Source organism: Haliotis rubra, unplaced genomic scaffold (genome assembly GCF_003918875.1).
Source record: "Haliotis rubra isolate DU_JTF1 unplaced genomic scaffold, ASM391887v1 Scf128, whole genome shotgun sequence".
NCBI lineage: Eukaryota > Metazoa > Mollusca > Gastropoda > Lepetellida > Haliotidae > Haliotis > Haliotis rubra.
The window spans coordinates 1,171,672-1,197,169 of record NW_025765203.1 but is presented as its reverse complement, the minus strand read 5'-3'; the positions used below and the strand labels follow the sequence as shown (position 1 = coordinate 1,197,169).

The window sequence follows — 25,498 nt, the reverse complement described above, 5'->3', positions numbered from 1 at the left end:
TACTCACCTGAATTAGATAAAGGACAAAGGATTAAGGTTCAAAATGGCAAGACAAATTATCCGCCAGTCTGGGTAAGACGAGGGTTGACTTTAACTTTCCCGTTATGTCCAGCAATATTCCAGCAGCTCCAGCCTTTGACACTTGAAAATGTTACATTTGAGATTTTGGTTCCGAAGAGACATCTTTGTTAAATGTATATACTATTTGATCGAATCCGCAAAGGCACATGGAAAAACCTTCTCCATCACAAAATACCACAGTGCATTGTACAATAATCACGTCAACAGTTTACGATTCAGAGGTTCAATCGTACAAGCCCCTGTTACTGTAACGAAATATTTAAAAAGCCATAACCGCTGATGAAAGTATAACAAATTGCTAGGGTTAGGTTTTGGTGTTTTGTTACGCTGTCCTAGCTCAGGAAGAATTGTCAGCAAAGATGACAGGTAGACATTTATTCTGACGTTTTCAAATGTGACGCTTCAGTGACCGAACTTATGTTCAGTGGTTTTTGTGCCCTGTGCCATATGCTCCCGTGTTTGTTCAGGTGTTTTGCGTTTGCGTATGTTTCTGACAGCTGTCACCGATGTGACTGGCAAAAACAAATACTCATGGTGTAATTGGAATTGTGCAATGGTGTAAGACGATATTGAATTAAGGTCGAGTTAACATAATTGTCTGTCACTTTGTAGTATCTCTTCTCCACTCTGAAACATTAGAATATATTGTATTTATTCCCATCAGTTTGAAAAGGTTCAGAAACATCTGATACATAGTTGTTGTTTTTTGTACATCACTATGATAAAGCACACACGATTTGATAGAGAAATAAGAGAGATAAGTAGTTTATTAATGTGTCAAGCAAAAACTCATTATGGTACAATGTAAAAACACAATGTGAGAGTAAATACCTGACAATCCGGTCATGGCATACATGAACGAGGTACTTGTGCATACGAAAATGTACGATGAGCTTATGTTTCAAAGGTATAGATTTGTATGAAATTTATACTCGAAGTTAGGAAATATCTGGAAACATACGTAAATCCGGTCATAGCATGTATTTCCTACTGTATTTTTGTTTATTTCAAAGGTGTACTATCCTTCTTTTGGTCCTGTGTAATGTGTCATGCATACAACTCATTATGGTACAATGTAAAACACAATGTGAGAGTAGATTGGCTCCTGAGCCACATAATACATGGTGTAAGCCATGACAGTAATATAGAATGAATATGCAGGGTATAGAGCATAGAAGTTACAAATAGCATGAGACGTCCTCCTTTTGAACAATTGTAGAAGAATAAAAGCTAAACCTGGTTGTAAATGGTTATGGTTGTAAATATATATAAGTTTCGAAACACTGCCCAGATAGATAAAACCTGGGATTGCACGTTCAGCCGCTAAAAATAACTTGTATCTCAAATCCGAGTAGAAGTGACAATCAATAAGAATTTGGGTTTCATCTTCTATTGCATGTCTTGGTTCTGCACAAAACTGGCTTATTCTGCCGTTCAGTGGGGTAGGAGGCTTGGAGTATCTTCTTGTATCATTTGCTGAGAGGAGGTTACCACAAGTGAACCTAAATAAAATTCGTCGTTGATATCGACATTTTACTGTCTAAACGTAGCAGCTTGATGTTGGTTCTGTCTTGAACCTTCTGTAGGTTCGGAGCCTGTTCCCGTTTGGTTTATTGTGGTCGTTCCATAGTCCATGTGTCCAGTCGTTGACATTAAGTAAAAATGTCCTTAAAAGCATTTATTTTCCTCTTACTTGAAATATCTGTGTCAGGTATAGTGGTAGCATCGTGGTTTTCCAACAGCTTGAACACTCTTTTCTCCCATGATCTTGGCAGAGTTTTTCCCAACTCGTGTATCATACGAACGATTCTGTCACTGTCCATCTTGTTAAGTCTTGCAGGAGTCAGCAAACCTCTGTGCATTGAGTAACTGCGCAGGACATATCTCCTCGTGTTGCTACTGGCATTCTGTCCGGTACCCAGGAAGTACTTGCATGCTCTATTCTGTACTGTCTGGGCCTCTCTGTACGTGTAGATTCCCCAGATTCCGGCTGCGTAAAATAGTACTGGCTCTACAAGACATCTGTAAACTTGGTATATACATCAAATGACATCCCTCCAGCTCTGTTAAACTTGGTATAAAGGGAAGAAAGTCTCACTAGTTTTCCTCATATCTAAGTGTTCGTTTAACCATATACCAAGGTATCGGTAGCAGTGTACTTGACAGTTTTCCTCATATCTAAGTGTTCGTTTAACCATATACCAAGGTATCGGTAGCAGTGTACTTGACAGTTTTCCTCATATCTAAGTGTTCGTTTAACCATATACCAAGGTATCGGTAGCAGTGTACTTGACAGTCTTGTCTATTTTTATCTCTCCCTAATCCAAATAAAACTTTATAAGAGAATTTCATTAAGAATTCTTTAAATATATTTGGCAAAATAAACCAGATAAGATAAGTAGAAAATTCCTCGCAAATCAATCGAAAAGGGGACTGAGAGTTCCAAACATAGAAAATACAATCAAAGATCAATATATTACATGGATTAAGAGGTTGTTAAAACAATTCAAAAACGATTCCAAACTTATAACATTGTTTTATAATAACATTGAAACAAACTATATGAATTTTGTATCAGAATGTGGACAATATATCAAGGAAAATGTACTGACGAAGCGAACCAATGACTTTTGGAATGATGTTTTATTCTGATGGGGAAATCACATCAACAGTAGAAGACAAAACATCAAGGATGAAGATTAATAAACCTGAACCTGCTTCTTCCTCTTGATTGTACGCGAAAGTAACTCACATTAGTCTTTCCAATATAGTCGGGGTATTTTAGGTGGGGTAAGAGCACGTGTATCAGTGGAACATACCAGTCGCGCCCCGACTGAAAAATAGGCAATAATTCACTCACTCCAACCATGCTTGAAATTCGGACATTCAGGATATCGGTGTAGTACCTTGCAGGGTACAGATATCATCAGTCAGCGTTATACCTCTGTAAGCAAGCGGGTTCCGAGGGTCATTTCCGTAATTTGGTATGGGTGTTATGACGCCCATGCGCCATGCGGCCGCGCGTACACTGTTTTCGAAACAAAAACTGATTATGCGGTGAAGTAACTGAATTTATTACCCACGTGGTCAACGTATGGGTAGTTGCATACTAATCCCGTACGTCACACGAGTGTCGTATCGCGTTGACCTGTGTCGTAACGACTTGACCTGAGATTCTAACGATTTGATTGGATAACCGATGACCTCTCAATTAGGTCACATTCTGACGTAACTATTTTTTCATTCATAACAAACACGTGAATCCATTCATTCTACAACTTAAATGCATTGTGGGAATGTAAACATCGCGAACGTTGCCATGTCGCTGTTTAATTGTGAGCCGAACTGAGACATTATATCCGTCGAAAAACATAAACGCAATGTTTCCACCAGTGATGTTAGCCGAATGAAGCAACTGCAAACCAAGAAACGGGGTGCTACGGAGTAGTTTACTGTAGGAGGCTGTACGAGGCGATGACAACTGACATGCATCGTGACGTCGGTTACCAAGGCAGTGACGTCATTACAGTGACGTCATGCAAATATTGTACTACAGTACAAAACTCTTCCGCAACCTCTTTATGAAACCGGTTTCGGTTTGAAACCAAAATATTAACAAAAATACGCTATTTTGTCAGTTTAATGCATGTAAGACGTGGGTAATAAATAAAATACCACACTCGGTCTCATTACATACGAATACGAAACTCGTGACCTTCCTATGTTATCTAACCTCACTTTCGCTCGGTCAGATACCATAGGAAGGACACTCGTTTCGTATAATTCGTATGCAATGAGACCTCGTGTAGTATTCTCAATGTACGTTGTATTGCGTAATATTTCACACGGTATATTGTCCGGGCCTGTATATTTCCAATTTTCATTCGGAAGACAGCTTTCTCAATTTCTCCAATCGTGATTGGTCTGTTCAATGAAGAGCAATCCACTGTCGGCACGGGCGGTAGAGTTGCCTAGCGATTGAAGCGTCAGCTCGTCACACCGAAGACCCGAGTTCGATTCCCCACATGGGTACAATGTGTGAAGAGGCCTATTAACCCCCGCTACAACACTGTTCCAATCTTGCTGTAACTCGTGAGTCCAGTATGGTTGGTATCGACATTTATGTTTTTTTAAATTATATTTTAGTTTTCCCGTAAAACAGTTTTACAAAGGAGGTTCTTTTTGGTCATTTCATTATTTAAAAAAATTGTAAAATGTTGATAGGCCTGGCTCACATCACATTAATTGTCTCTGTGATCATCTGAGTAAGTTAGGTTTACGCCGCTTTGAGCAATATTCCAAAAATATCACGGCGGGGGCAACAGAAATGGACTTCACACATTGTACCCATGTGGGGAATCGAACCCGGGTCTTCAGAGTGACGAGCGAACGCATTAACCACTAGCCTACCCCATCACCCCATTCGATCATCTAAAGAGCGTTGTAATCCGGAAGAAGTTATGGGTAGGCTTCGAACATCATATTTTTTCCGCTGTTTAGGATGTAGATACGCTCTTTCTGGCTCCTCGCTGAGACTTAATAATAATGATAATAATAATTCATTTATGTAGCGCCTAGTATCTATCTGACTAGTTGCTCACTGGACGCTGTAATCAAAATCTGATGATTATTACCCCGGAGAACCCAAGCTGCCTGTTAGGCGCTAAAAGGTTATAGTCACATGACTTTAAAGTCCTAAAAACTCTCAGGAGTCAAGCTGCCAAACACGGTCACCCATCCATGCTCTGTCCGAGAGCAATTTGAGAGTTGTCACAATTACAGATTGATCCGGAACGTTTTCACAGTCCTGTTGTTTTGTTTGAGTCATGACATAAGATGAACTTTAAAATCAGCAGCATCATTCAATTGCTCATGCGGTACAATAACATAGTCAACAACTGAACAATCCTTATTTGATACACAAGTAAAATCATTATGCCAACATGAACATTCACCATACATAGCTCAGCTGACATGCTGTCCGGGAAACAGAAAATGTAATTGCTTGAGAATTGCCCCTGAATGTCTAAAGAGAAACATAACCATATTTCCAAATGAACCAATCCAACATTCCTATCCAAAATATACAGACACGACAGGAAATGCGTCTGTTGACATAGTTTGCGTTCAGGATATCACCCTCTTATTGTCTGCAGCTGTTCCATAGTTGGTGCATAAACACATACATACATGTGTTGGACGCCGTTGACCACCTGCATGTAGCTAGGCAGCTGGGCACATCTAAACACAGGTTTCAAAGCACCAACGCCCTTATTCTCGAAACGTTCGTAGCCCTAAGAATTCTTAACTTTGATCGTAGCCAATGTGTTGAGAATGGGCTTAAGAAGTTCGTAGGGCTATGAGCGTTTCGAGAATAGCTAGCCAGGAGCTCATCTTAGCCAGTAGTGCACTAAGTGCAGGGCGTTCATAATGCAAATGGGATGCAGGGCGTTCATAATGCAAATGGTGTGCAGGGCGTTCATAATGCAATGGGGTGCAGGGCGTTCTTATATAATGCAAATGGGGTGCAGGGCGTTCTTATATAATGCAAATTGGGTGCAGGGCGTTCATAATGCAAATGGGGTGCAGGCGTTCATAATGCAAATGGGGTGCAGGGCGTTCTTATATAATGCAAATGGGGTCTTTTTGGGAAAAAGTTTGAGTAGTACCTATACATACACATACAGAAACCAATCACACACACACGCACCCACACACGCGCGCGCGTAAATACAAAATTATAAAGGTTTATTGTTGCATCATAGGTGAATGATTAAGTTATCCATCCTGAATGTGTTTTGTTATCTAATTGTATGTTGTATGTAGTTTGGGGTGAATTTGCCCTGAAGACACTATTCTTCATACTCCTGTAAAAGATCTCCATGTTACGCAACACCAGATCAGGAACAATCGACTAAACCATGTACTTCAACAACAGTACTGTACAACTGGAAATTCAAATGAGACCTATCTGTGATGACATCATTTTCATATTACAGGTTATGTCAATGTCAATCCTCGGACCCTCCTTCCCCGACCTCCAGATGATCTACCACATGTCTCTGTCTCAGATCAGTGTCATGATGCTCGTCCTGTATCTCGGAACCCTCGTGGGAGCAATGGGTGCAACTTACATCTTCTCCAGACACCAAGCCAAGGCTGCCATATCTGTATGCTTGTTCATCAGTTCGGTCACGCTGACCTTAGTACCAATAGCTGGTTCATATGTGCTTCTCCTGTGCGATGTGTTCGTCCTAGGCGCATCTCTGGCAGTGCTATCAACGGGTAGGTGAACATACAGCACTGAGGCAACCGTAGCCCAGTGACAAATTTCCATGTCTGTTCCCACCTTCCTGTGTAACAGTATCAAAACACAACCTAATTTCAATAAGATTGCCATCTCGTCACACCTTCCTGGTAATGGGACTGAGTTCCGTTGATCTGTCTTAGGGCAAACAGCAGTGTGAAAAACACAAAACACAACCTAATTTCCATAAGATAGACATCTTGTCACACTTTCCTGTTAATGGAGCTGAGTTTCGTTCTTAAGGCAAGTAACAGTATCAAGAACCTAATTTTCATTGATTGACATATGTTCCCACCTGATCTGGATCTATTTAAAGCAAATCCTGTATATGAAAGGGTAACAAGAGTTCAAGGCAAATATAAACTCTCTGATACTGTAGCGTTCAACTTTATGCTAAGTGTACCCTTAATACGTCATAGACCCGTGAAGGTCCGGGTTAGAATATTGATCTTCAGATCGATGCTCATGCTGTTGATCACTGGATTGTCTGGTCCAGACTCGATTATTACAGACCGCCACCATATAGGTAGAATATTGCTGAGTGCGGCGTAAAACTAAACTCATTCACACTCACTGAATGTGTCATAAATTTGGAATATTATCGAGCAGAAACTTGAAATCGTATAATGAGACATAAACATCATGTAATGAAATACTATTTTGTTTTCAGGTGGATATTGTCAGATGCACGCGTTGTGGCCCTCCAGTCCTACCTGCTTTCATGTGTTGGGTTTAGGTTTTGCCGTTGGGGGTATTATATCTCCTTTCCTCGTTGTGCCATTTCTTGGTGATTCGAGGTTACTCCCGCCAGTGCTTAACGCCACCGATAGTGGTAGCCATAACAAACACATCCCTACAACGTGGGACCATTCTTGGAACCTTACAATGTATTCCAATGACACTGATCTCACTGTAGAAAACGGTTCCATGTCTCAGAACATTTTGATAGACGGTAATACGACAAGAAAAGGCCGTAGTACTGAGCTGGTAATCCCTTATGCCTTGTTAGGTTCTTTGAACATCATACCATGTGTAATATTTGTATATTTGCATATTTTTCCAAGTAAACCATATGCATTGCAAGTTTCTTCACACGAGCCTATACCAGAAACTGAGACACCTAGAAGCTACACCTTGTATTCTTGTATATTCACCACCGTAATAGTGATATACTCCGCCCCTGCCTATAGCATAGGGCTGACCTTTGGGCAATATCTGGTGACGTTTGGATTGGAAACAGGGCTTGATCTCAGTGTCCAGACTCTATCAGAAATGACCGGGATATTTTGGCTGTCAATGCTAATTGGGAAATCCATAGTGTTGTGTCTAACAAAATGGGTGAGTCAGGCGAAGATAATGTTTGCAGGGATATCTGGCCTCACTGTGACGCTGGTTTTATTATGTTTATGGGCAGTAAACTCAATCATTGGATTATGGATCACCTCCATAGCTTTTGGTGCCATGTCAGGATATTACTTTAATTGTTCAGCAGAATGGGGTCGACAGGTTGTTGAGTTCCCTCCCTTTGTTATGTGTTTGTGCTGTTTTGGCGATAGAGTTGGGACATTAATTATAGTATACCTCTGTGGAATACTTATGGATACATATGGACATATGTTCTTTGCTTATGTGTTGATGTCTGCGTTGTCTCTGATGTGGATCCTATTGTTGTGTATGGGTATGTTATCAAGAATATTGGTGGGAGCATAAGATGAGAGACTCCATGTGTACATTCCGCCATTGTGAAAGTGTGTGTACCATGGTCAGGGTGCCGTTGTACAAAACAACCTTAGTGCTAAGACTACCTGAAGTCAATGTTAAGGTATTGGAGCTACGGTCATCTTAGCGCTAAGGTCGCTCTGTACAACAGCACCAAGGTCCATAGAGTAACCAATCATTGTAATGGGTGTTAAATGAACGTTGTGAATCACAGCCAAAGCAGCCTTCATAATATGTTAAGTTACCTCCATCGTACTCCAACACCAGTGTTGACAGTAGTGAGGGAGATCACGCTTGAAATAAGGGACATATACTAAGCATTTTTCATTCGATCAGCTATGTGGTTTTATATACATAGTTCCTTGGTTACAACAGAGGTAACCTTGGTTACAACAGAGGTAACTGATTGTTGTTAACGCTGCTTGTAAGCAATATTCATTCTAGACCGAAAACACTTGGGCAACGACCCAGACCACCCGGTTCCCAGTTCAGTCAATAAGAAGGCTGCCGATGACAATGCAAGTGTCAAACGATGTTCTACTGATATTAGACCAGAACTATTGTCAGCGGCGCAATAACACACAACGCACCATTTATGAATGTGTGGCGTCATTCGGCTACCTATCACATCCCCAAGGTGACTCTCCACTAAGAAGTTTCTGCCACACGTGTGTGTCATCAAGGCGAAAACGATCATGCAAACTAGACAGGATTATAGAATATTTATAAAACACGCTAAAACTACGATGTTGCAACGTACATAAAGACAATTTTACTTCTTGCAAGCATAAAATAATTGAGAGTGTGACGTCATTACAACTGTTTCAATTGAGTTTCAATACAGTTATCGTCATCGGGGGATTTGGATATCATTGCACATGTGTGGCTGCACTAGTCATGTATAAAAGTTTACCTACAATATTCCCCTAACCCGAATAGTTGAATGGGACATTGCTGTTGACCATCGAGGAGGGACTACTCTTCTTCGCCACAACCTTTTTTTTCATTATTTGAACCCATTGGTTACAAAGTCAACAACAAAGGTGTACGGTTGCAACAGACACAGTAAAAGGTGAAGATACATTGCTGTAAAGATCTAATAATAATTAGTTGCTGAATATTGGGATGAGTGAATTCCATTTAAGATTGAATTTCTCAATTTCATTGTTTCTCTTTGAAATAATTTTTTTACGGAAAACATCTCTTTTAATACCTTTTCATAATTACTGAATTTTGGAATTGATGTTTTTATATGAAATACATTGATATGTTTTTTGGCAAAGACAATGATTTGATTTAGTAATACATTATTATGCAATGTACCAAACCAAATCCAATATTTTGTAATGTTTATTTTTCGTGGTAAATAGTTATTAATCCAGAGTTCTAGATCATTCGAGAAATTTCATGCTTTCACAACATTCCCAATAAACATAACAAATGCTCTCAGAAACATCATTGCAAAAACTACACAAATCATTGTCAATCAGGTTCATTCTCGATAATTCTTTTTTAGCATAAATAACTCTTTGCAAAAATCTGTATTGAAAATCAAGAAGTTTAACGTCTTTCAATCCATGTCTAAAAAAGTTAATTTTTGTACCATTCAAATTCACAATCATTGAATATCAATTCCCATTTAGTACAAATTTCAAGTTTATCATTTTTAGAAATCAGCTTGTCATAAAATATTCTTGAACCTTTGGAGAGCTTTAACATATTTCTTTGGTAAACATTTATGTATAAATTGTAGGAAGGAATGATTCTTGTCCTTTTGATAACATTTTTCCAAATATCAGGTAAGATGTGAAGTAGATAGTTATAGTCTAATAGTGTCCCTCTTATTTTGTATTTTATCTTTAACTTATAAAAAGGCATAAATCCATGTTCATCACATAAATCCTTTACTGTCAATAAGCCCTTATCCCCCCAGTGTATAATAACATGGCAAGGGTTTTTATAATTATGATTGAGCCATAATGGTTCTGCAAGAATGTAATCAATACTGTCAGAATCAGCATTGAACTTTTTGCAATAATTGTTCCATGCTTTTAAAACATCTTTCCAATAAAGGTTTTCAATGTTGAGTATTTTGTCAATATTTGCTCCATACTTGAAGATATCATTATAAGGTATATTACAAGGATTATTGTCGGATGATTTTTGACAGTAGAGTCTAAGAGTGGATAATTTTAGAGCTTCAATAAATATTTTTATATCAACCATACCCAGCCCCCCTTCAGTCTTTAATCTTTTCATTGTGATTCTTTTTTATTTTATCAGTTTTATAATTCCAAATGAATTTGAAAATATCTTTTCAAGGGATTTAATAAAGTCATCTGGAGGACTGGGCTATGAACTGAAAATATGAACTAATTTTGAAAGGGCTAATTTTTTTTATGGCAGTGATAACCTACTTGTTTTCCCGGAGCCCACTTGGGATGTTACTGATGTTACGGTGTTGCGAGGATAAAATGTGGGTTGATTACACCCTGAATGTTACCTGGACATAAAATCTGCATATTATGCGTCGGAGGAATACTTTAAGCAGTGTACCGTACTGTAGATGTGGGATTGATTGTGTCGCCATTTTTACCCATGAACCCTTGTAAATGTTTAATGCACATTGTTTCACCGAGTGTGTTTTGGTTCTAATTGTCATGAGTGAATTTGTTAATATAGGAATAATCACTTAGTATGGAGCTTTATCGAAAGAATCATGTTTATCAGTGACAAATGTCCTCACCATCAGTTCATCATTGAAACCTACGAAGCAAATCGATCTCAAATAGGACAGGAACTGACGTTATCGTTCAGGTATTTTTGCAAGACGATATGATACTTATGGTATTTCTCCAGTAAAAGTATCAATAATGTACATTTTGTATGTTCAAAGGGAACTGCGTCAGCGATATTAACCTAATTGTTTACTCAAGTATCACTGATTGCTCAAGCCATTTTGAATTCATAAATTATGTACTCACGGAAATAGAAATAAAATGGTTTTGGGCGTTTATTTGTTTATTACTTCATTAAAATAGGTAGTTTTAACAAATATTAAAATACCTATGTTTTTCCATACTAAGCCTTTTAATTTGGTGCTCTAATCATCACCCAAAATACCATTTTACAGGTAAAAATAACCAAAAAACATAGGAGATAAACGTACTGTGTTTGGAAATTAGATGAATGTTAGACCGAATTGGTAGTCTCTTAATTTTATTGGAAACCGAACGCGTAGCATGAGGTTTCAAATGATTAATTTAGAGACTATCAATTCGGTCTAACATTCATCTAATTTCCAATCACATTATGTTTATCTCCATTCTACCATAACCGATTTAATATCGAACTTCCTCGTCCTGCGGAAGACACTGCGTAATCCGGCATGGGATGAGAGGCGAATGATTGAACTCGTCTGATAAAGGAGTGGTAGGTTCCGTTCGTATTTTTTTTAACATTGCAACATAAAAAATATCCTGTCCAAAGAAAACAAACTACTGTTTATTCAATGCAATAATGTAACACCTAAGAGCTTGGTTTTTATAATCATAACTGCACAAGACCGAAACCAGCCTATTGTTTTGTGTTCCGTATTACTGTACCCCCCTGGCCACAGTATAATGGAGTCGTCTGACCTACTTATTTTCTTGGAAGTAGACAGTTACGCAACTGTTTGAAATGGCGGACGAGCCAGTGTTTACATTTTGCGAAAGGTTGAAATTCGAAGTGACAGTGGAAAATACTTGACTGACTGTCGAACCTTAACCTCGCAGAATCGAAGAATAGATCTTTTTCTGATCGACCTATAACCTGTAACTCATCAAAGACTGTTGATTTTTATGACCGGCGAGTGTCGATCATGATTTCACGTACGTGCCTCCACCCCGCGAGGAAGAGTGACAGTGCAGCTTTGTGTACATGCGAGTAACTTGGGATTCCTTGGAACATTGTTCTCATCATTTGGGACTAGATTGTGGCCAAGCTTTCAAAGTGTACGAACATAGCAGTGACAGCCTTTGGGGAAGGTGGCAGAGAACTGAATTCTCATGGTTCAGTTTTTGACATTTTGAACGATGCAACGGGACATGATGGAGTATGAGTGGCAAATTTTGTGTTTCGCCTGACCGTTATCTCGCGAATTTCCCATTCTTAACGGAAACAAATATACCATTTACCAGGTAGGTAAATGTTTACGAACGTTTTGCCGCACAAATAGGGATACATAGGGATGTATTTTTACAAGGTTTTCTGATTTATATGTTAGATATTGTTTGTTTATGTTTGGAGCTGTGTATTGTAATTGAGTTTGAATATTTTTATAATAGAAGGTAATAATTATGATAGTGAGGTCCCCTAATAATTGTGGAGGAGAAATCGTATAATTGCATTTTTCGAGTTTTAATAAATGTTTCATCAGCATTTCCATCACGTCTGTTGTGTTGATATTAGTCATGTTGGTGGCCAAGCTGAAGTAGTGCGGCAGTGTTGTATACGTGCGCAGTGAAGCGCCGTGAAATCATACGCATTTTCAATCTAAATTGATACCGTCCGATTTTATGGCTTGACCAATCGAATTCGAGCATTTCACGTAGCCATGGTAGAATGCATATTATCAACAAATTTAGAAACATGTTATAAAACAACTTACGTCACAATCAACAATGGGTGGTAGCAACTACCTGCAGCACTGTTTAGAAGATGCATTTGCGCGTGCGTTGCCATAGTAATTGTGCAGTTGACAATCAAAGCTATGAATGAACTCATAAAAATAGTAAACTTTGAGCAAGAGCACAGGCATGAAAAATCCCCAAATCAATTATTGTGTATATCAGTTCGGATAAAAGAAATAAAAGATGAATGGTATATGACGTTTTTCATAAAATATATTATGTACGTGAACATAGAGAGAGTACAGGCGGGGCAGCCTAGTGGTTAAAGCGTTCGCTCGTCACGCCGAACACCCGGGGCACTATGCGTGAAGCTCATTTGTGGTGTCCCCCGCCGTGATATTGCTGGAATATTGCTAAAAACGGCGTAAAACCATACTCACTCACTCACTATAGAGAGTACATCTCATTTGCATATGAAATAGGCTTCCCTGCCCAGTGACAGTTGGCTAGTGTGTGGTATAGGACTTGCGTTGTGTATTGTTGTGATGATGGTAAAGTAGCCAACTTTAAGTGTATAGGTTCTATGAATCAGGTCTCATTGTTGGTAAAAACATGACAAAGAGGAAAGAGAAACTCACTAATTTATTTACGAAACGTCAACTTAATACAGTAAAATTCTCACATTTCAAGATATTCACAATCTCCCTGACTTCCCTAAAGTTACTTAATAAACTCTAACGTTTACTCTCTCTCTTTCTTCCTCTCCCTCTTCCTCCCTTTGGATCCGCCCGTGAGACATGGGTCTAATTTCAGGGCCTATGTCCATAGATAAATGTATTCCCTATGTAAAAGGCATTCCACACTTTGAGTTCAAAGTTCAAGTAATATAAAAAAAAGCAAAAAAAAAGCCTATCTACTTGGTCAGCGTTGCCAGGACTCAAGTACCAAAGTAAATGTCCTCACCTCTGGTGAACCAGTGGGTTAAAGACAAGGAGTGTTGTGAAGCTACTCCCTTTATAGGGCTGGAGGCAGGCAGTGCATGTGCTGCACATGCCAGGCACACACCAACCTGCCGTGTGTGTTGCGGCTATGCATACCAGCATAGCCGGGAACACACTAAAAACCCATGTCATGTTAACCCAACCCCAATAGAACTAAAACTTTACCCCAAACATCCCAAACAACCACACATACTGTATCTTGCATCAGAAACGTACATTTTGACTTTGATGAAATTTCAAGGGGTAAACATGAAATGGTTTGCTCTCCTATAAACTTAGCTCTTTCGGAGGATTTTACAAAATGTGTTAAAAACAAAAGTTGGGAAACAATATAGTGATAGAATCAATCCAACTTTATTTGTGTTCAAAACTACGAAATAAACGTCAAAAACCATTTTATTGCTATTTCTGTGAGTACTTTAGAATCTAGTGTTGCAAACAATAAAGTGTATTAGAAAAAAAATACATTCGTGTTGTTATATATATTCTAAGTGTGTCTTAGTGCATAAATACCTGTTTAACTTCCAACCGCGAAAATAACAGGTCGGTATAAAGGCACGAGTAATAGGTTTGCGTTCGACTGACGTACAAGCAGCCCTTCAATCAAGTTTAATCAAGAAAGTAGTCCATCATATTCTGACCTTCAGTCATCACCATGGAGTAGCCAATCACGGGCTTGGAAATCAATCTCGCACAAATGTTTGATACCAGTTTTCTCACATTGGTTTCTCACCCACGGGTGTGTAATAAACCCGGTTATGAAACAGTCAGCATACTGCCACACCTTAATAATATACATTTTGTATATATCTGATGTACCGCTCTCTGTTTAGCTTAAATACTATTTTGTGTCAACTGATATTTCTATTTCACGATTCTTAAACCGTTCTTGGAGGTTTTTCAATATTTAGTAAAATCAGTGTTATAATGGGGATAGCACCCACATAGACTCTATTCAGATGGATTGTTCTTAGACACATTAACAAAAACTTTTTTTCTCGAAAATACTGCATCTCTCCTTCTTAAAAAGGACTAAAGTAAAAACAATTTAGTATGGAAACTTCCGTTGAAACGTTCCTTCATATGCTCTGTCAAAAGTTTCACTCTGCGCCACCGTGAACCAGTTCTTCCAGTCACCAGACTCCCCTGTAAATACAGAACCATACACTTTGTGAATAGGGAGCCTTGAAATTAACATTCAAAAGTTTCAGACTATTAAAATAAATATGGGAAAAAATAAGTTAACATTGTAAAGTGAAAGTAAATTTAAAACAAATATATTAAGAAGAAAAATCATTTTCCACCTTTGTATGGCCTTGACAAACCAATGATATTTTATCATGCTCTCTTCGTCTGTCTGATCCATATTTATGAATTTTATAACGAACTAAGGTTATAACCAACAACAATTAGTGGCCCCTTTCACATGGTTATAACCAACAACAATTAGTGGTCCCTTTCACATGGTTATAACCAACAACAATTAGTGGTCCCTTTCACATGGTTATAACCAACAATTAGTGGTCCCTTTCACATGGTTATAACCAACAACAATTAGTGGTCCCTTTCACATGGTTATAACCAACAATTAGTGGTCCTTTTCACATGGTTATAACCAACAACAATTAGTGGTCCCTTTCACATGGTTATAACCAACAACAATTAGTGGTCCCTTTCACATGGTTATAACTGACAACAATTAGTGGTCCCTTTCACATGGTTATAACCAACAACAATTAGTGGTCCCATTCACATGGTTATAACCGGAATTTAGAATTAACAGGTCACCTTTACCTTTCCTGAAGTAACCCGTCGAGCCCTTGTTCCACTTGTTGTGGAACGTTTGATCCTTTATATTTTCAGATGCATGTTTCAGTTTTTCAAACCTGCATGCCTTGGCTATCTCCACATACACCTTGTCCTCTAGGGGTCGTACTAGAAACTCCGCCAGCCTCCTTACTTGAGCCACATCGTCCTGTGTAGAGTAATGCAATAATTATTTCCTTTCTTCATGCAAAGTATTTGACGGTATAATTGCTGTTTTTATATTTCGTCTGTATGATGGAGACTTGTAAACAACAACTTTTGAGACAAACCAGTGATTGATATTATGCGTGACATCCTAGGCCTCCAGGTTACGATGACCCACAATCATCAAGTCTGCCCAGCAGTTCAAGAAGGTTGCCGAATGTGCTGAAGACCTATATAATGACACATAATGTCCTAGAATTGCAGTGCGTTACATGTCTGATACATTCTTATAGGCAATGGAACACTATGGGGTCAATCTGAGGTAACACAGTATATACACAGGAACCATATACATGACGATAAGTGACTTAGAGTGTATGGTGCCATTTGTGACTAGAATATTGAATATCTTATATTCCACAGGAACACCGAGGACGGTACTACAACCATTACTTACAGATTTCGTAGAGGAACATGGGAATATATGTACACACATTTAAAGTGTATGATGTATAATATATTGGTTGTACCAACTAACATAGTCATGCAACCAGATGCACATGAATGTTCGAGAGGAGAGGTATTCATATAGGCGTAATGCCTAGGCCTGTTTACCGATGAATTCATTTATTGCAAGAAATATTGATTAAATCATGTTCGACATTACAATAAAATAGTTTGTGTGATACGAACGTGTCTCAGCAGGATATTAAATACAATACAATATGTGTACACTGGTGAAACAGAAGCAAGTATGAAATATATATCTGACCCTCTTTAGATCCTCGTAATGAACTTGACAGTAGGGCACAGCCGGATGCAGTTCAGGGACCTTACTCCATGCCAAGACATGCTCCAAAATGGAGTCGAAGGGGACTGGAAATATCAAAGATGTAGTCTATTTGCCTGGACATGCTGATTTGGATAGAGATATCACACACCTCATCGACATGAATGGTACATTTATCCACCTACTTGGTAACAAATAAAGCGAAATTATTCGTTAACGAAAGAAAGGAAACAAACGTTAAGAAAACCGCTATTGTGAAAACATTGGTCTGATTTTAATCTAAAACAGAAATGTGTCAGATTTCAGTGACCTTATAAATTCAGATATTAACACAGGGAATGTGTGGATATTGATACACATTGCATCTTTAATTGGTGAATGACAATTGTAAGTTTCTTCATTTGCTTATCAACATAAGATGTGTGTTTAGTTTGTTTGTTTGGTTCGATGGCACTACAGTATTGTCTCCTGGTGCCTATCTGACTGATCCATGTCCACTCTTACGAGGGACAGAGGTTGTATGGGACCAATTCCCATTAGAAATTACCACGGACTCGAACATTCATACCCAGACCAGATAAGACTCACCAGTTCCCTTGACGTGGGCATGGACATACTGATCCCACGTGCCTGTGAATGCTGCAGGTTTAGACTTGTTGTGATAGTTTTGGTTTGTATGCTGTGCATAGAAAGACACAATGGCGTCTTTGGGGTTCCGGTCAATGTGGATCACGTGACACTTTCCTTCCCACACTTCTTTTGGCATCTGTCTGATGAAGTGAGTGACGGTTACAACCAACGTTTGCAGCATGCTAAACAGGTGTCATCAAGGGAGCGTGAGTCGGAAGAGTTTTTAGCTTCGTTCAGACTTGGCATTATCTGTGCTGAGAAGCAAAATCGAGAACCCTGCACTTTTATAGTGCCTGTTGTGCCTTTTGCACGTGCATACCATGTCTTTGCGTAAGTGGCTCAAAACGACATCAGTTGCGTTTTTGCGATTTTTCACAGTTACCCATCTGTGTACAAAGTCATCGATTTCCAAACGATTCTTGCGATTAAAATGTTGTAAGCTCCATAACACAACATACCCAGCGTTCGTAACACTAAGTTTCCACATATCAAAATTTATAAGGAATTTTTCACTTTTGCGTTACTTTTTTAAAGAGTATTTTTAGACCGTGTTTCAGAGCAGATAAAATGGCGTTTGCTTAGCCTGTGAAAATGGAGCTGTTTCCTGGTAATCTAGAAGATATCGTTCTGGATCCAATGATAGTGACTTCTTAAGTTTCTTAGATTTCTTAAGCTTTGTTAATGTAAGATCCACATGTGATCACACCGATTTCCCAGGAGGAAAAGAGTGCAGACATACTGTTATTAAACGACAACCTTCATGAAGACACGGTGACGCTCTTTACCAAGACGCCAATGTTCATTTGGGAAACATATACAAGTATTATTGGATGTCAAGTCTGAACGCAATAATTACACTGAATGAGTACAGAGCAAAACTTCCAGTTACACAGTACATGTATATAAGACACTACAATTATTGTGCATGTGTGGATATTCATTACCTAGGTAGGAGATGGGTGAAGAATATCCTGGGAGACGGGATCTCATCCAGTTCCGCCTCACTTCTGAACTCAAGGAAAGCCTGGTTCTGCCAGTGTTTGGCATACTCTGCTTTGCCGGCCACAATCATGTTGACTATCTCCCACACCCAGTGTGTACCTAGGTTAAGTTAACTTATAACAGACAGTGCAAGAACAGCGAAAAGGTTTTGTATGTGTACAGTGTGTGTCCAGTGAACATATATATAGACTGTTCCTTACGGCATTAAGCAGACAATAGGGGTACAGTGTATGTCCAGGGAACAGATATAGAGACTCTACCTTAACGCCATTAAACAGACAATACGGGTACAGTGTGTGTCCAGTGAACACACACACATATATATATAGACTACACCTTAACGCCATTAAACAGACAATAGGGGTACAGAATGGGCCCAGTGAACAGATATACTGACTATACATGTTCATTTAAGATATTAAACAGACAATGCAGGTACAGTGGGTTTGTCATATTTATGGAACTCGTACACATTAAACAGACACTACGATTACAGTGAATATGAATGTACCAATCTAGTAGAGTATGCATACTTCCTTGAAATACATTCTCTGTGAACATGTCTCCTTCGGGAGTGCAGCAAGGAATGCAGTTCTATGAACTGTAACGCTGATGGTACCGTACCTGATTTCGGATAGGATGTTATAAATATGTCGTCCTTACGTAGTCGACGAGACTTCATGGTGACAACATGAGGGAGACTTAGTTCCTGAGTGATTCGTTCCTCGTACATAACAAGCGGTATGTCAAAACCACATCCCTTTGCCTCCTCTACCCTGTTTGCCATATTGGAACACAGTCGTCACCTTTCTGTGGAAACGTTGATGATATATGTCCGGAGGGACAGTATGAGGTTTGTACAAAGGCAAATACTAGTATGCAAGTCACACTGAGTATGTGATTTGCACATTGAACGCACCAAGATAGTCGACTAGTAAGTGGGCCATGTCATTATGGGAAGTGCCACTGAATTAAATCTCTGACAGCCGAGGGACCCACCTGCATAACAAATGATCTTGCATTTCCTTTGAATTGAAAGAGTGAGTGAGAGAGTTTAGTTTGACGCCGCACTCAGCAACATTCAAGCTGTATGGCGGCAGTCTGTAAATAACTGAGTCTGGACCAGACAATCCAGTGATCAACAGCATGAGCATCGGCCTGCGCAATTGGGAACCGATGACATGTGCCAATCAAGCCAGCGAGCCTGACCACCCGATCCCGTTAGTCGCCTCTTACGACACGCATGGGTTACTGAAAGTCAATTCTAAAATGTTGTTTAATCTCTTGCAAAGACTTTTGCAAGTATTCTCTCCCAAAATAGAAACGCGTAGGTCATATTGATAAATAAAATGTCAAATATGTTTCAAAATTAGTGTTAAATCGTTATACCTTCGCCATTATAATGCTGCTTTGTGTACATGGAACGCATGCATAGCGCAAAAACGCATCTTCGGAAACATTAATGCACGTTTACTTTCGAAAGTGTCAACTTGCATGAAAATGTCATGAAGAAAAGATGGTTAGCAATATATATGTACGTGCAGTTCTGAGGAATCCTGACCTGAACTTCGAGCCAGAAGACCCCATTTTGGCCCTGTGCTGCCACGACTACATCGACGTCGACGGGTCCAGTGGTGCAATAATGTTCAATTCTGGAATCTACAAAACTGGTTCAGTGACGATCACGCTTTCTGCCTCAGTGCCGTGGCGGAAGAATACGTCGAATGAACCATTTGCCCAGAATTGTGTAGCCCAGGTTGATCGGTATGGCGGTGATAGCGTCAAGTATAGGGAGCGTATCCTTCAAACAGAAATCTAACTTTGTGCGCATTCAGGGCAAGTTGACTGCTATTCGGTAGAAACACAATCTTAAGGATTCACATGGTTCCGATCTTGACCACTGGACGGGAGTTGTCTGTAAGATAATGCCAGGCCCCACACAGCACGTGCCACTATTCTTCACTATTCTATCTGTTTTAAAACAGCTTGATGCCTGCCATAATGCTATATGTAGGTCATGATATGAAACAACCTTCATTGAAGTCATCACCATATATCGGAAGCAAAACTGTTTTTTCCCTTTGCTTTAAATGTTCGGAATTTCGGCGTATAATTTGATGAGTTTAATTTGCTATGCCAGTTTAATTAGTTAAAGGTCTGTTACACTTCTCAAGATGGTGAACACCAGGTTTTGATCTATTATATGCTCTGCGCCATATTCCGCAGTTTTGATACATGTGTTGAGCCTCACGTGGATACACTCCCGAAAGTCTAGTATGCCAATGCTCACTTCCACAAGGGTCATTTTGGACTAAACATTCAAATTCGTTTAGAAAGTTAAAATAATTGAAATTAGTCCTTCGTCCTCTACAATTAAACTGCACAAAATTGTTATAATAACCTGTCGTTTGGGAGGATAAATTGACGATCTACCCAGCACATTTGTGGTGGGACAAGCTATGTTCCCAAGGATTGATGTTATGTGACTTCCAAACTTATTAAACAATTTTAATTTATCTGGCCAGTTAGGGGCTCGATTTGTTTGGAAGATGCTGTTCATGGTTTGATTTTCGATTTTACAGTTTGTCATTTCTTTCAGATTGAGATCGAATTTTAGGAGTAGGATATATTTCCCGAGATATGTTCTGTTGTGTTGGAGGGAATGTAGATGTCTTTGTGGACTGTTCATAAGGGTAAAGTTTCGGAATATCTGCATTCACCCATGCTAGGTCTGTCTGTCTGGCTGTTTGACCAAGTGATCACTGGTGAAGTAATTTCTATTGAGATGTTTTCCTGCTGACGGAGGCGTAGGTTTCAGTGTGTTCAGTGGGTTATAAAATTTGTTTAGCTTCAGCAAAACTGATGCTTCTGATTAATTAGATTTTATTTATTTCCATTTGCTTTTTGCAGATTGGACATTCTTTTCGAAACGATGAATGACTACACAAGCAATTTGCGCTTTTTCTTTTATAATTACCTACCTTGATCACAGAATGAGGTTTGTGTTTGTTTGAATAGTCTGTGAGCAGAGACCAGAAACGAGTCTTCCACAAACATATCAGCTGATAGCAGGTTGGTCGCTTGTTATTTTCTATTGAATTCGATTAATAAACATGCTATGCACAAGCGTTTAATGTTTTTTAAGTTCTCCTGCTATGCTGTAGAAACTAAACAAGGTGCGATAGGATTTATTTTCAAAGGAGTCGAACAAAGAGTTTCAATAACAAGGAAACGTGCCAGTAATCAGTGGATTTCATCATCCATGATTGTTGGTATAATGATTCATCATCCAGGCTCCCCACCCACCACAGAGTATTATAACGAAAATGCTAATTACAGGTGGTTTTCGTACTTTCGTACTGCAACAAGGACACCTGGATGATATACTTCAAAAGAATAATCATAAAGTAATTACTCCGCAAGATTGGCCCATGAACTACTGCCTCTGGGCATAGGACACAAGGCAAATAAAATTGAAAATACTCATTTGAAATTCAAGGGAAGCAACATTTAGCCAAGACATCTTACGGAAAGATTTGATAACTTAATACATTTGTGCAACACGTTATATTAAATGCACAGGGCGTGACATGGCCACCCTATGAGAGAAACGGGGCCCGTTCTACCATCCGTTTATATAATGTAAAGGGTCGAAGAGGTGGAAACAGTGCCCTTAAGAACCAAAATTCTGTCCCTATGTCGACGTTACCCAGCACTCACCACAGGAAGTTTGCTCATCACGAGTTTCTGTGAAGTGGTAAACATTTTGCATCACTTCGAAGCAGCACGCCGTGATATCATTGGATTGGTAGGTTGGCTTGTTGTTTGACGCCACACTCAGCAATATCCCAGCTATATGGCAGCGGTCTGTAAATAAGCGAGTTTGGACCAGACAATCCAGTGATCAACAGAACGCGCATCGATCTACACAATTGGGAAAGGATGACATGTGTCAACCAAGTCAGCGAAATCTATTTCATTTGTTCTTTGCTGTTGCTTGTAATATTTCTGTTGTGATCCGTTACTGGTCCAGGTCTTGTTTGGTATAAACATTGGCAGTTCAGCCTATATTTTGTGTTTACTCTACTTCTCTGCAATTCTAAATACATAATTTATTATAGCTGTTTTTTTGTTGTTGTTTTTTTATATCTTTTTTAATTATTTTTTTATTGTTCCCAATGTGATGAGTATAAAAATATGATGAGTACAAGCATATAGAGGAATATGTGCACATAGCAGCTAGTGGGCTCAATAGCGATATAGTACACTAAGTACACTGAATATCAATATCAGTGATATGTTTTTGTTTAATAGTCATTCAGGGTTAAATTCAGGGATGAGAGGAAACCATTTTGCTAAAAGGCTTTCAACATTATTATTTCTTCTGGACATGAATGATTCAGTGGTAAATATGTCTTTCAATATCCTTAAGTAATTATCAACTTTTGGAATTGTTTTTGTCAAAGAGCAAGTGTAAATATATCTCTTAGCAGATAAGATTATGTGGTTCAATTTATTATAACTTGCTGCATGATATAGTGTTTGTTCTGAATCACTGGTGCAGCAGGAATATTTGTTCGTGAAGCATTACCGCTCGTGGTATAGTTTGTTTTATGGCATTGTTTCTGCTTATACTCGTTATACTTAACCACAACTGCTTGGTGTTGTTTGTTTTAAACCATTCTTCTTATCTGACCCTGGTCTTGTTTGTTGTACACATTTGCTATTTGGTGCATTGTCTACTTTTATCATTTGCTTTTCTGGGGCCTACTTTTCAAAACCTTTGTGATCGGGATATTGTTCTAAACCATTACTGATCGGGCTACTGTTTGTTCTAAAGCATTATTGATCGGGATGTTGTTTGTTCTAAAGCATTACTGATCGGGATACTGTTTGTTCTAAAGCATTATTGATCGGGATGTTGTTTGTTCTAAACCATTACTGATCGGGATACTGTTTGTTCTAAAGCATTATTGATCGGGATATCGTTTGTTCTAAAGCATTACTGATCGGGATGTTGTTTGTCCTAAAGCATTACTGATCGGGATACTGTTTGTTCTAAATCATTACTGATCGGGATACTGTTTGTTCTAAAGCATTATTGATCGGGATGTTGTTTGTTCTAAACCATTACTGATCGGGCTACTGTTTGTTCTAAAGCATTATTGATCGGGATGTTGTTTGTTCTAAGCCATTACTGATCGGGCTACTGTTTGTTCTAAAGCATTATTGATCGGGATGTTGTTTGTTCTAAAGCATTATTGATCGGGATGTTGTTTGTTCTAAACCATTACTGATCGGGATATAGTTTGTTCTAAAGCATTACTGATCGGGCTTCTGTTTGTTCTAAATCATTACTGATCGGGATGTTGTTTGTTCTAAACCATTACTGATCGGGATATAGTTTGTTCTAAAGCATTACTGATCGGGATACAGACAGACAGACAGACATATTTATTTGTATATGTGGCCCTGAGGCCAATAGTACATGTGTACAATAATAGCAGTGCATTTATGCGCAACCTGTAAATACGCGAGTTATAGGAACATCAATAAATCCATAAACACCCATTCACAATTTACATTTTTTCTCTCAACATAAGTATGTGGTGCAACACAAGGGCTAGCTTAAACAACAAGTCAATGTTTTCTGTGCGAAGTAGCATACAGAATTTATGTCTCGACGGTTGGTTATAGAAAAAATAAGGCATATATGTTTCTCTTATTTCTAAATATTTCGGGCATACAAGTAATACATGGTACTCATCTTCTTGCGATAAATTGCAGAATGGACATTGGATATCTATTGCATTTGAAGTTTTGGCAAATCGCGCCGCTTGGACTTTGAAGTTGTAAGCGTTACATCTAAATTTAGTAAGCGTACGCTTAAGTTGTGGTGATTTAATCTTTGAAAGGTAAATTTCTGTATTAATACAATATTTATATTCTGAATAAAAGTTGACACAGGTTGATGACGTTATTTCATTATACCAGTCCTGTTGATAAATGTCTTTGCATCTCTGCTTGAATAATTTGATGGAATATTGTGTATTACTTACATTTTGGGCGATCCATACATTTCCAAAGCCATGACTAAAAAGAATAGTTCTAACGAATGACGAATGACAGATCGGTATGTTGTTTGTTCTCAACCATTATTAATCGGGATACTGTTTGTTCTCAACCATTACTGATCGGGATACTGTTTGTTCTAAAGCATTATTGATCGGGATACCGTTTGTTCTAAATCATTACTGATCGGGATGTTGTTTGTTCTAAAGCATTACTGATCGGGATGTTGTTTGTTCTAAACCATTACTGATCGGGATATAGTTTGTTCTAAAGCATTACTGATCGGGCTTCTGTTTGTTCTAAATCATTACTGATCGGGATGTTGTTTGTTCTAAACCATTACTGATCGGGATATAGTTTGTTCTAAAGCATTACTGATCGGGATACAGACAGACAGACAGACATATATATTTGTATATGTGGCCCTGAGGCCAATAGTACATGTGTACAATAATAGCAGTGCATTTATGCGCAACCTGTAAATACGCGAGTTATAGGAACATCAATAAATCCATAAACACCCATTCACAATTTACATTTTTTCTCTCAACATAAGTATGTGGTGCAACACAAGGGCTAGCTTAAACAACAAGTCAATGTTTTCTGTGCGAAGTAGCATACAGAATTTATGTCTCGACGGTTGGTTATAGAAAAAATAAGGCATATATGTTTCTCTTATTTCTAAATATTTCGGGCATACAAGTAATACATGGTACTCATCTTCTTGCGATAAATTGCAGAATGGACATTGGATATCTATTGCATTTGAAGTTTTGGCAAATCGCGCAGCTTGGACTTTGAAGTTGTAAGCGTTACATCTAAATTTAGTAAGCGTACGCTTAAGTTGTGGTGATTTAATCTTTGAAAGGTAAATTTCTGTATTAATACAATATTTATATTCTGAATAAAAGTTGACACAGGTTGATGACGTTATTTCATTATACCAGTCCTGTTGATAAATGTCTTTGCATCTCTGCTTGAATAATTTGATGGAATATTGTGTATTACTTACATTTTGGGCGATCCATACATTTCCAAAGCCATGACTAAAAAGAATAGTTCTAACGAATGACAGATCGGTATGTTGTTTGTTCTCAACCATTATTAATCGGGATACTGTTTGTTCTCAACCATTACTGATCGGGATACTGTTTGTTCTAAAGCATTATTGATCGGGATACCGTTTGTTCTAAAGCATTACTGATCGGGCTACTGTTTGTTCTAAAGCATTATTGATCGGGATGTTTGTTCTAAACCATTACTGATCGGGCTACTGTTTGTTCTAAAGCATTATTGATCGGGATGTTGTTTG

The 25,498-nt window shown here is 38.6% G+C and overlaps 2 protein-coding genes across 2 annotated transcripts in view; one reads left to right on the top strand and one right to left on the bottom strand.

Annotated features, from left to right (window-relative positions):
• The window catches only part of LOC124266804, a 29,941-nt gene extending 21,056 nt beyond the window's left edge, over window positions 1–8,885 (top strand). The window contains exons 2-3 of the mRNA XM_046701609.1: window positions 6,081–6,366; window positions 7,059–8,885. Coding sequence (XP_046557565.1) covers window positions 6,081–6,366; window positions 7,059–7,179 — 407 coding nt within the window. The 3' untranslated portion in view covers window positions 7,180–8,885. The remainder of the gene's footprint in view (window positions 1–6,080; window positions 6,367–7,058) is intronic.
• A 5,522-nt stretch (window positions 8,886–14,407) lies between these two features.
• Window positions 14,408–19,198, bottom strand: LOC124266816 (sulfotransferase 1C2-like). The gene is made up of 6 exons (XM_046701619.1): window positions 18,739–19,198; window positions 18,057–18,213; window positions 17,071–17,252; window positions 16,465–16,568; window positions 15,516–15,696; window positions 14,408–14,867 (listed from the first exon to the last, which is right to left on the bottom strand). Exons 1-6 carry the CDS (start codon window positions 18,899–18,901, stop codon window positions 14,770–14,772), a joined length of 885 nt encoding a protein of 294 aa, XP_046557575.1. The 5' UTR covers window positions 18,902–19,198; the 3' UTR covers window positions 14,408–14,769.
• Window positions 19,199–25,498: the final 6,300 nt, after the last annotated feature.

Bases quoted from the DNA above. Each gene is read 5' to 3' on its own strand.
- LOC124266816 (XM_046701619.1), bottom strand. From the start codon at position 18,901: ATGGCAAACAGGGTAGAGGAGGCAAAGGGATGTGGTTTTGACATACCG. The intron at 18,214-18,738 runs GTACGGTACCAT...AACTTAACCTAG, and splicing joins AACATCCTATCCGAAATCAG to GTACACACTGGGTGTGGGAG. The intron at 17,253-18,056 runs GTAATGAATATC...TCACTTCATCAG, and splicing joins TTCACCCATCTCCTACCTAG to ACAGATGCCAAAAGAAGTGT.